This window comes from Dromaius novaehollandiae, chromosome 22 (genome assembly GCF_036370855.1).
Source record: "Dromaius novaehollandiae isolate bDroNov1 chromosome 22, bDroNov1.hap1, whole genome shotgun sequence".
NCBI lineage: Eukaryota > Metazoa > Chordata > Aves > Casuariiformes > Dromaiidae > Dromaius > Dromaius novaehollandiae.
In genome coordinates this window covers 7,472,851-7,484,969 of record NC_088119.1, presented here as the reverse complement: position 1 = coordinate 7,484,969, position 12,119 = coordinate 7,472,851, and the positions used below count along the sequence as shown (strand labels likewise).

Sequence of the window (12,119 nt, the reverse complement as noted above, 5' to 3'; positions counted from 1 at the left end):
TCAGATAAGACAGGAGAATTCACACTACTGTGGACAGGGTTGCAAACCTCAATGAAAACATGTGCCTTAAGCAGTATTATTTGCTATATATGACCCAAGGGACATAGTTACCCATTTGTCTTGTGACTCTGCTCCTTCCCTTCTCAACTTGTTCTATTTTTAGGCAGAAAGAATGAGCCAGTTTCCAAAAGTGGAGAAGGATAAGCACAGGCCTCAGACAATGCCACGATCCCAGAACATTACTTCATTTTCCATAAAGGTCAGTTTCTAAATGGATTCCTCTGTTCCAGGGCGACATACTACAGGCCAGCAATAAACGGACCTGCAATTAATATGCTCTAGCAATGTGGAAATTGTAGGGCAAGTATGTCTTTAGCGCGCTCCTGCCCACATCACGTATCTTTGCTCACAGCTCAATAAAACACAATTGGCAAAGTGCCAGCAGATGCCACATGTGCATCAACTTTCCCTTGCCATGACAAATAACAAGGGGTACAGTGGCATTGATGAAGCCTTGCATTCAACCTGTTTGTCAAGGATACAGGAAAAAAAAATGCATGTAGAGCTCAGACACCGCCAGAGAAAAGGCGGCAGACTCTAGCAGTGCATTTGCACCCTTACTCTTTGTTCCAGACAGAGAAAGAAAGCTCAGTTATTCTCTGGCCTTTAAGCAAGGATCACAGCTAACCGGGAAATAGCAGAAGACACCTATTTTGTTGGTACTTCATCTACTGAAGTGTCTTGGAAGTTTTGTTTATGTTATTGCAGTCACTTAAAAGGAAACCAACAGCTTATCTAAATATAACTTCACCTGCAGGTGCAGCTCCTGCTGAAGCCAATGTTTTTGAAAACAAATGTGCTTTACAACTAGCTAAATACTATTAGCTTCCAAAAGCCCAACAGATTTTTTGGACTGTTATCAATAATGCTGGTTACTTGCTATTGCAAAGAAACAGGAAAGTCATTGATGCCTGCACTTTTTGTTGTGTTCTCATAATTTTCTTCTGTTTTCTTATGATGGGATCTAGCATTTTAATTTATGCTGTATTTCAAACTGTAACAAGAATCAAGTTTCTCTGACAGAAAGGCATTCAGGTATCCACACTTTTATCAACAGGAGCTGAGCCAACTGGTCCACGCCTTCATGTTCCCCCATACTAGACATATACAGGGCCCAGCACTAGGTTGGCCCTAGTGATATAGCAAGAGGGGTCAAAACAGTGAAACTCTTTACATGAAAACATAACTGTAAGAACAGAGTCTACTTACTGAAGCAAAGAGCATCTTTCCTCAATAGCACTTCCTTGGAAAATATGATTAAGAAGCCCTAGCCATCCCTTCCAACCAATAAAACCCTGCTACTTATCAAACAAATGGCAGCAACCTCTACAAAGAGATGCTATTGTACATAAAACACTGAATCAAAAAACCTACCTAAAAGCCTTTTCTGCAGTTAGCTCTTACCTTTTTAAGATGACCTAGTCGGAGTTTGAAGATTTCTTCCTGTTCGTGATATTCTGCTAACGTTAACCTGCACACAAGGGACAGAGACCCAATGTGTTAAGTTTCAATAGATCTTATAAAACAAACAGATAAATTGCAGTATACACACCAGCTACATATACATTTAATAATCCATAACATCTGCCTGTGGAAATGACTACTACACGGAGTACTTCAACACCTGGCAGGAAGCTTTTAGTTAAACTCTGCAATCTATCAGTGAAATAAAAGAGAGCAAAAGCTCAAACCTCAATACAATAGCTGCATATATCAAATTCAAACCCAAGGCCCTAATAACACCTATTAACATACTGATTGGCTTTTAACAAAGAAAGCTAAAACATAATCTAAATATGGAACACTGAACCATAAGTATTCTACATCTTATTCTTCAGCTTACGCTTGGCTTTATTGTTTGATTTTCAATTTTTTTCTTGTAATAGCAGAAAGCAACCTGTTCACTCCAGCACTAGCAGTACACCTGGCAACAGTGCCACTACAAAGAGAGCACTAAACTGGGATTCAGAAGTTTTTCTGTTCCAGGCTCCAAGTGGTTTCCAGAGAAACCTGGGCCATTTACTTCACCTTTCCACATCTTTGACCCCATACGGGAGATGCAATGGGATACCATCAGCGTGTTACTGATGGTAAATGATGTGCAAAGTTTCCATCCTAGATAGCTGGTCTAAAAGAGGCACTCAAAGTTTCATACTTTTTTCAGCATATTTTAGAGCCAAAGAGAAACATGTGTGACAGAAGCAAAGAACAGCCTTAAAACTAAAATAGTGACAGATCCCATCGCGAATGAAACAAAGACACGTTGGGATCTTTAAAATTAGAAAGCTAGTCACTATACCAATTTTCTCATTACCATCAGCAAAGAGTTTGTTAAAGACCTCATGCACTTGAACCTAAAATTATGTAGCCCTTATCAAATGCATTTGTTTACTTTGTAAACAAGACACCCATGTGACAGCATATAAGTATCATTTGTGAATCTGAAGTGAGATGAAACTATTTCCCTAGGGGATTTCTGTTGCAGCAGTTTGCTCTGCAGAGTATTTAGTGCAGAAGTTAGCGTGTGGGTCCTCCACAGCACCAATACTGCATCTAGTTTTGAGAGGGGACAGAGCCCTACACCCGCGTAGGGCTGTGGACCCTGGCTTATCGTACAATAAATGAAGAGGAGGTTGCATCCAGACAGGTGATTAAGCACTCGTCTTGAAATGCTCCGACTTCTCTCCACTATTGATAACGCAGAGGGTCTACCTATTTGAAACAACTGCTTTAGCAGTTAGATGATAAGTTTAACACAAACCTCACAATCCACATTGCCTTTGAAGGAACCTCTACCATAAGGAACTGCTTATCACAAATTAAAAATATATACAAAAACCAGCCAGTACCAGAAATGTTTATGTAATGACTCATTTGATAGAAAAGTGTGCCATTTTACAAGAAAAACATGATGACCTGAATTTTAATCAGATGCAGCTAATCTAAAAGGCCACGGAACACACCGAACGGGAACAAACCTTCCTGGAATTTTAGACCTTTGGTTGGTATTTCTGTATATGGAATAATGGGACAACCAAATAAGCCAGCAACAAGCTTTCTGCATGACCTTGTGCACAAGAGAAATACAGGGCTAAACACCAACAATCTAGTCATTAAACAAGAGATGGAATGAGTACCACTGGGCTAACATTGCCCAAAATAGCTGTGTGTTTGCAGTTAGCATTACAAAAAAATCGAGGATGCTGCAAGACAAACATTGTCCTGTTTAACATAAGCATGCTTGAAATACACTATGTGTACTGCAGCTGAGGGCTCTAACATTGCCCAAATCACCCTGACAAACCTCAGAAAGCCCCAGCAGGTTAATCTTCTTGAATGAAATCATCTTGTTCTCATTCACAGGGCAGATGCCATTTTCAGGAGAGTACTGTTGGGGAGGGTATGTTTAAGATTGCGTCATGGGACCTTCCTCTCCTTTTCAGAGGCAGAACAGCCATACTAAGATGAACCAAAATGAAACTGAGGGATTTAGCTGTCTAATTCTCATTCAAATGAGACATTTACATTCAACTTCCCTAAAAAAGAGCATCTGTAAGAACACCACAAAAAAACCTCCCTCCAGAAATCAGAGAGATTTTGCATCTGAAGTGCAGCCCAGCAAATCCATTTATGGGATAACTAATGATTGAGCAAGTATTCATTTAGCATACTGCTTCAGCTGACGTGCAAGAACAACGTTTTCATAAGGTAAAACACTCCACGTGAGCCACATCCATGCATGGCAAGAAGTTTTTATAAAAAAACACCACAAGAAGCTCTTCTAAACCACAAAGAAAAAATCCTGAAATATTAACAGCGAGGAACGATAAGACAACAGGAGAAACAGAGCAATAAGACCAGGTAGCACAAAAAGGCCTGCTAGCCTGGCAAAAGGCAGGAAAATATTGCAAAGCCAGGAAATAATGGCAAGGTAGGCTGGCAATGTAGGCAGACATCCGCTGGATACCACAGATATGTATCATGATTGCCAGCCACACCAAGGCCCGTGCAGCCATGTCTATAGCATAAGCCACACTGCAGCCGCATCATCTTTCTGCTAGGTAGAAACATCCCTACAGAAATGGGATGCCTTAAATGTATCAGAGAACAAGCTTGAGGCTTGGACTTCTCCATTCAGAAATATCCTCTCTTCCAAATGAGTATCAATACACCTTTCAGAGAAAAGGGAAGCCTATAATATTCTAAAACTGCTCCACTGAAAAATGGCTTCCCCCTCCAAGTGCATCAAGACCTTCAGAGTATCAGTAACTTCAAAAAGAGGCTACAAAGGAAAGAATAAAGCTTCAACTACCTTTCCACTTCCCTTGACTGAGATACTGGAAAGGACTGCTTTGGAGATACAGTACAATACTTAATGCACTGTCTTTATAAAGAGCATCTTTTTCTCCAGTATATTCAGTTGTTTGAAAAGCCTCACCAGAAAGTACATGTTTTGTACTATACAGAAATACCAAAGTGAAGTGGGAAGTTACAACAGTTCACAAGGCAGCACTGCTTTTCAAACTTGATGCAGCAGGAACACTGGAAAAGTTACTGCATTCAAAAAAAGGTCAGGCTCATACAAAGTTTGGACTCAATAATGATCCCTGTTTTACTCCAATGAAAACTATTTAGAACTGCAGCCAGATGTTCCTGAATGCCAGACTAATTCCACAATATTCATTTGTGCATGGAATGAAGCCTAGAGGCAAGGGCAGGATTCCCAGCAGATATTTTGTCCTCTAATCAAAGCATAAAGCTTTGCAATGCATCTGGAAGGCCACACAACGTACGTTTCATTTTCTGCTCCATTGGTCTTGTTCTTGCGCTGCTTCTGCTCGTTGCTTGCTGGAGGTGTCTGTCCCATTGCAGGTGGCTTCCGTTTTGCTAACATTTTTCGTTGCCTTTCTATTTCTTCCCGCTGGGAATTTATCCTTTCCTGTTGCCTGGAAAGAAGAGGGCAGAAAAGACATGAAGCAGAGAACTAATGAGATGTACCCAGTTGTCTTCAGCATCTGCTCTTAACAAATTAAAGCAACGAATTTTAAGTCAGTTGTACTTGTAAGATTAGTAACTAAAATGTTTTTGTGCAGAAAAGTGGGGTACAAACATTACAACCAAGAATTTTTAAATGTATTTTACATAAAAGGGGATTCTTTTCCCGGCCCACAGAAACCTTTCAGTAAGTGAAAGGTTTTATTCATGCAGAGGATATCCCAAAAACAAGGAGCTTCTAACCTCAAGGAAAACCCAGGCATCCATGGTAAGTCACTCACTTTTCACAAACTCTTTCCTAGAAGGCTCTGTTCTGAATCTGAGACTTTCCTGTTAAAACCACCCCTGAAGTCTGGCACTGTCTGAGAAAGGATCCTCTACTTCAGAGGTACAGTTAAACTATCCTTAGTTCTCTAAAATGTGACTAATACCATTCCAAATTTCACTAAGAAAACAGTCTCTTCTCCAAGAAAGGGTATTTTAAAACTGCCTAGCTATTTTATAGTGATAAAAGTACTCTTGAGATTTTTAATGTAAATGACCTGAGAATTTACGTACTTAATTCGCTTTTTAAAAAAGGGACTGAGATTGCAGCTGAAGATTCCAGAAGTATTTTTTCCACCTCTTACAGCACAAACTAAGGAAAAAATTATAAAATCCTTAATCTGTACTTAACAACAGCTGCAACTCCCTATCAGACTACAGGGAAGCAATCTGATTGTAAGGGATCACACATAGCTCAAGTATGCAATTAATTTGCAGAGTCCTACTTTAAAGGTCTAGGCCAGGTGGGAATTCACTGGATATTTCCATTAACATCCTGCATAAAAGGGTCTCTGATCTTCATTTCCAGGTATCTGCAGTCCCTTTGATCACTGTTGCCAGGAGGCAAAAAAAGTTAAGTTGTGCGTTTTTTCTCTTTTAAGCTAAAAGAGCTAAATAGCCTTCTTTGACTAATACATGCAGTTATGCGAATCAAATTGATTGATTCAAGATGCATGTGAGAATTCAGTCCATCTCTCCACCCTGGGCACTGCACAGCCAGCTAGGTGCACTAAGAATACACAACAGGGCAGTCTACTCTTTTCCAAATCAGAGGCCAACTCAGACAATTTGATTCAGTTTCAAGTCTCTGGAGTTCTAAATGGAACCGCAACTCTCACTTCCCTACTAAAAGATTCCCCATTGCTGTAAACTGTCACTAGCCAAGTTCCTAACTGATCCTTCCATACGTCAGTCACACCATTCTCATGTTTTGACATGCAAGGCACCACACGACTGCTTAGTTTTTCCTTCTCTGCCTCTGAAGGTAAAGATAACTGTTTGTCCTCACTTGATGAGGTTCTGGAAGGCATAGCCATCCGTCCACTGCTCAGTGAAAGACGCCCCATGCCGCACCGTAGTGAAGTGACCTAGCCTCAATCGATCCTGCATGCTCTTATCTCTGCATGCCATCTTCTCCTGTTTTGACTGGAAAAGAAAATAAGACAGATGTTAAAATATAAGCCATGAATTAGCAGCTGAGAGCTATGCCATGTTTTAAATTACTACCAACTCTTATCACCACTCATTGTTCTGGTACTGCTGATCTGAAACCCAGTTGAAAGTCACTGATCACATCATCAATGGTGTTTCACACTGGCCTGACAGATGTTTGACAGCCCCTTTTCCGTGACATTTCAGTCTCACCTTTCCTTCCCCATTAATGCTGGTGAATCTCACCCATTCTGTCATGACTTGAACTCAATCTAGCAGTTGGATTAAAGCTATCCCTTCATATCAATAGTTTAGCTAGACTTCAGATTGGACTCTGATCAGGCCTTTATTCACTCCCACAGGAAATGAGGGAAGAAAATGCACCTTGAATCAGTGTTAAGATTAAGATACAGTGATCAGCCAGCTCAGTCCCAGACAAGCACCACTCCCAGGAGTGATACAATCTCAATTAGATCACCAACTCGCATAAAAAATGGTGGTGGTGTCTGACACAGAGTATTTCCTGTAAGTGAAAGGAAATTTCAAAGGCCTGAGATGAGAGCAGTAAAGCTGCAGTCAGTCAGGATTAAATATGAACCAGAAAAGCTCCTCACTACAGTCACACGCCACTTGTCTGAATGTCAGGTCTACATAATACTCAGCTCCAAGTTACAAATCCTTATAGAAAGGCAGCTCCACTTAGCCGAGAACAATCAGCTCTGTGGCAAAAGCAAGTCAAACAGACAGTACGTACTGGCCAGCACCCTGCTATTTTTGCCCATCCACTGCCCACAAACAATAGATGTAATTGATCAACAGGTGAAAGAGCAATCAAAAACCCACACTGTTTAGTCATCGGGAAATCTTTCCACACTGAAGCAGGCTGGAAGCTGGTAAATAGTGTAGCACTTTCCCAGCATCTTAAACACATCATTCTGAGAGTGCTAAACAAAGCAACAATCTCCGCTTCGCAATTCAAAAGCAGGAAAGGTTCAAAGCACTTTGCCAGATGTGCTCCATGGCATGGGCATTTCACTGCACAATGCGATACTGCTCTGGTATTGCCAGAGCTGCGCAATGTTGCTTTTCAGGTAAATGAGATTCCTAATCAAGTAATATCTGCTCTGTTTAGAGCTCAGACTATTTCACTTAAGCAAAAGAGATCACTCTGAGACTGTCAAAACTGACCAACCCAATATATTCCGAACTCTTTCAGTATTAGGGTACGTTCCTATTTGCAGAGAAGTAATTCACAATAGAGTTCCAGTTGTGCTTTATCACTAAAGCAACAGGAGCAAGTTTTCACTGCTCAAAAGAGGAGAGGAAGGAATAAGTTTTCAAGCCTGTGGACCGTGACTGCAGAGATGTGGAAAGCCTCCTGCTCACCTTTTCTATTAGAAGCTTCTTGCTCATTGTTACACATCTGTTCAACCGCTCTTTGTACTTCTCCAGCATCTTTTGCTGTTCATCAATCTGTCGTCTCAAATCACAGTTGGCCTAGAAGTGAACAGAAAGGATGAGTCTTTGACTTTAAGCCACAAGACAGCCAAACCAAGCATCACGCAGGAAGAAATTTCTCCAGCTAGCTGCAGGCATCAGGTTAAAAAAAGCAAACCAGCAGGATAAGACAAAACACTTGGTTCGTCTTATCAAAACTTCCAAGTCAAACTCTTCAGTCTGTAGCCCATTCAAATCGTAACACTGCTCCAGAACAGCAAAGTGCTATCATCCCATTTTACAGATGAGGTACTAAAGAACAAAGAAACTAAACACATGGACAAGGAATTTTTTAATAGTTATGACCTTGCCACAGCTACCAAGTCCCAAATTAGCTTAATAACCACTAGAGTATCCTCCCTTTTCAGCCACAACTAGCTGGCAGAGGAAAGGGGCATGGTGACTCCCTTTGCACTTTCAGTTAAATTCTTGTTTGAGGCATTGTCCATCAGCCCTGCTAAGAGACACTGCTCCTGGTAACAGGTATTTTTCTTTTTTAGATCACCATAGCATTAAGCAGCATTGAATGTGCAACCGTTTTCCATTAATGAAAGGTTACATTTAACCACCCCCCTCCAATCAGTAGTTTGGTTTCCGATTAAGTGGTGGGTAATAAAATCTATTTCCTGCTTCATGGATTGTTTTCCCCAAAGCCACACGTGCCTTCATGCATGTCTCTATGAAGATGTTTCAGCTCTTGAATTCTGAGACCAGGTGTGCACACAAACATGCGTGTGCATGCACACACAGCCCTTGCTCTGCTTCCTTCAGTGTCTTTTCTAATCCTTTCCAAAACCTCACAGGAGGTGGCTTTCATCAACCGGAGAGGCAAATCAGTTAGAACTCCTCCATTAAGACAAGATCCTTGATTTAAGGGTATTTATCTTTTACTGAAGAATACTAACGGTTTAGAGAAGGCTTATTCTTTAGATTTAGCCAAAAGATGTTCTTTTCATCTCTATACATTTCAGCAGCTCTCATGAATGAGCAATTCAGAATACATCTTCTTAGTCTATACATGAGAAACATGCTGTTAAAGGAAAGGCAGATTCAGCTCCTGACTATATATGAGAGGCAAATAATTCTGATAGGAAACATGTTAGGTTAGCTAGTGAAACACCCAACAACCGCACAGCAGACCAAAGAAAGGCCGTCACCACTGCTGAGGGATACAAATACCTGAGCTGATGCTTAGCTACAGCAATGAGTCTACACTGTATAGCCACACAGTTACTACTGTGCATCCTGTGGATTCGAGCAGGCCCAGATAGGGTATCCACATCCCCACTGTAGTTAGTCTACAACTCAAACAATTCTCTTACTTGCAAGAGTTGACTGGATTTGTTTTACCTTGTGAATGTCCATTCTACAAATGTTATCGTATAGAAAACCCTGCTCTGCAGCCTAGTTAGCACATACATTCCAGGTAGCTTTAAATAGCATGCTTTAGAAGAGCTGTCCCATTTTAAATACTTACTCTTAATAAGTCATCTATCCTCCCCTCCTTCTTCTCCAAGTCAGAGTTCTTACTGTTTTCTAGTGCAGATATTTTTTCCATTGTGAGGTCAGACTGTAGAGAAAAACCACCATAAGCCACATGTAAGAAAACCAGCTCATATCTCAGATAGTCACTATGTAACATCGGTCTGTAGCCCTCTCTGATCTGAACAGTTAGATCTAAGGAGGACCCAATTCCCTGCATCCTAGTAGTCCAGGGAAGGACTTGCTCCCTTCTTCATTTACTTATTGCACAATGGGCTTTTCTAGGATGAGCAGTTCACTCAGCCAGCACAAAGGCCTAAAGGTCTGCTCTGGGGAACACAAATTGTTAACATGTAACATACTGCAACAACCCTCTCATCCTGCAAATTTTGGCTTTATAGTTGAATTCTACCCAGTTCTTGACAGTCTCGGACACACAATATCCTTTCCTGCAGTGCAAATAGTATAAGAAAGGCTTAGGTAAGAAACCCAACCCCCCTGTCCCTAAGTTGCATTACCAAATTTATGAGACCTTCAAGGTACATGGACAACCACCTGCTAGACAAAAGACACCAGCTACAGGCTTTGAGGAGGTCTTGCCAGAAGACGCAGGTTCTTATTTTGGGATACAGTAACAGATTAACAGCAGAAGTACTAGGCACTAGCCTTTGTTTCTCATTAATTGATATATTAGTGCCCACTAGGTAGAACAAGAGTTTTACAGTTCTTGAGTGAAACCTATTTGGAAAATATTACAGGGTGCAGCACATTTCAAATACCTCCACCCAATGAAATGAGTTATACCTGGACACAGAAGTCAGAAAACATGTGCCCTGTCCTCTCTATAAATACGAATATTTCAAACTCAGAATCCCACTTAATGGTGGAGGGTGAGGGGAAGAAGTTAGGATGTACATGAACATAACATCTAAAAAACAAGTCATCACAAGGGCATCTCACTCCATGGTTGCATATACGGATTTCATATTTATGGCTAGCAAGCAACTATCCCTGTTCTGAGAAGAGATCCTGGTTCTGAGCAGAGACTTACCTACAAAGTTGTTATCTAACAGTTCTCCAAATTTCAGGTTTGCCTGGAAACTAACACCACGAAATAAGAGGAAAAAGCTGGCTGACTGAACTCTGTTGCTACTCTATGTACTCCCAGTACAGGAAAGACCAAAAAGAATCCCTGTCAGCATTGCACATCAAGCAAGATGTGCCTAAATTCCAAAAGACAAAGTGAAGGCACAAGTGAGGTGACCTTCCCAGGCCTCCTTTTGCTTTATGCTTCCTGGCAGCCTACAGAGGAAGCACTTGTGACAAAAGCTCTTGTCACTGAAAAAATCTAGGCTGCATGCACTCAGCCAAGCAGCAGGAGGATTCTTTAGTAAGTGACTGTTATGTCCATTTGTCAAACGCACAAACATGCTTGCACTCTGTGAGATGAAGACACGCTGCAGGATGCGTGCTTCTGCATTCATGGAGATTTCATCACGACCCACCTTGCCTCAGAACATTTAGAGGGCCCTAGCGCCGTATGAAAATGCTAAGGACATCACACTCGTGCTGACTTGCTTTTGGCATTGTCAAAAGCAATTCAAGCTGGGAATCACTGAAGATATTTATTTTCCCCTATGAACTCCAACTAGGTTGGGAAGGGAAAAAAGAGAATGTATACCATGTCCTTGTCACACAGGCAAACATCTACCTGGAGTCTTCATTCTTACACAAACATCTAGTCCTCTGGAGCATACCACGAAGCTGAGCATTGGCAGAAATAACGCTTAGATAGCGTGCCACCCTTTTCAAGAAAGATGTGTTACGAACAGGAGAGAATAAACCATCCTGCTCACCCCAACTGGGATCACTGTTATAAACAGTGGTGTTGGGACAGCAGAGAGAGATCTGAAAGGTATTCCTGGAGGTTGTGGAGTCATGGCATCCTTCTAGCACAAGACTTCTCCATGTACTAGCAAGAAACAGGAATCTTCTCCAACAGACAGATCAGGGCTTGAACAATACAGACAACAGATGTGACCCCAGTGACATGACAAGGCCCAGATTTTAGCTAGTAATGTCCCCAGAGGTACAATTGCTGTTCTTCACGTGCAAAGAACTTGTACCACCTGCTGGGGAAATGGAGAATGAACTTCCCCCACCACCAAAATCTGACACAGACTGATGTGAGAAAATGACTGACACAAAGCTGACAGTTCCCACTGAAGGGAAGGGTCAGTCACAGAGACATCAGGGATGAAAAAAAAAAAAATCAAAAGAAGATTAAAAGCAGGCTTGGAGAAGAAACAAGCAAGATGCATTGCAGGTGAAGCTGAATGCCTTTATAAACAACAGACGAAGATGGCATAGCTAAAAGTAAATCTTGCCACAAAAATCACAAGAAGCCTGGTAACAGATTAAAGGGCATCAGAAAGACAGTGATACAGTCAAAAGAGCTACTCCTCTTGACTCCAGCTCAGACAATGATATTTGTATTGTAAGCAGTGTGAACGCACCCATCATCCAGCACTTGAAAGGAAACCTGAGCGATCATTATAATCACTTCCATTCTTATCTTCAATTATAAGGAGAGGAAGAACATTCAGGAT

At 41.3% G+C, this 12,119-nt stretch overlaps 1 protein-coding gene across 5 annotated transcripts in view; it reads right to left on the bottom strand.

The window, feature by feature from the left end:
- Nucleotides 1–12,119, bottom strand: part of TLK2 (tousled like kinase 2) — a 44,188-nt gene that overhangs the window by 11,981 nt on the left and 20,088 nt on the right. For all 5 annotated transcript variants that reach the window (XM_064524512.1, XM_064524516.1, XM_064524514.1 and 2 more), the window contains 5 exons: nucleotides 9,506–9,598; nucleotides 7,918–8,028; nucleotides 6,389–6,525; nucleotides 4,854–5,006; nucleotides 1,465–1,531 (listed from right to left, as the gene is read on the bottom strand). In XM_064524512.1, the coding sequence (XP_064380582.1) occupies nucleotides 1,465–1,531; nucleotides 4,854–5,006; nucleotides 6,389–6,525; nucleotides 7,918–8,028; nucleotides 9,506–9,598 (561 nt within the window). The remainder of the gene's footprint in view (nucleotides 1–1,464; nucleotides 1,532–4,853; nucleotides 5,007–6,388; nucleotides 6,526–7,917; nucleotides 8,029–9,505; nucleotides 9,599–12,119) is intronic.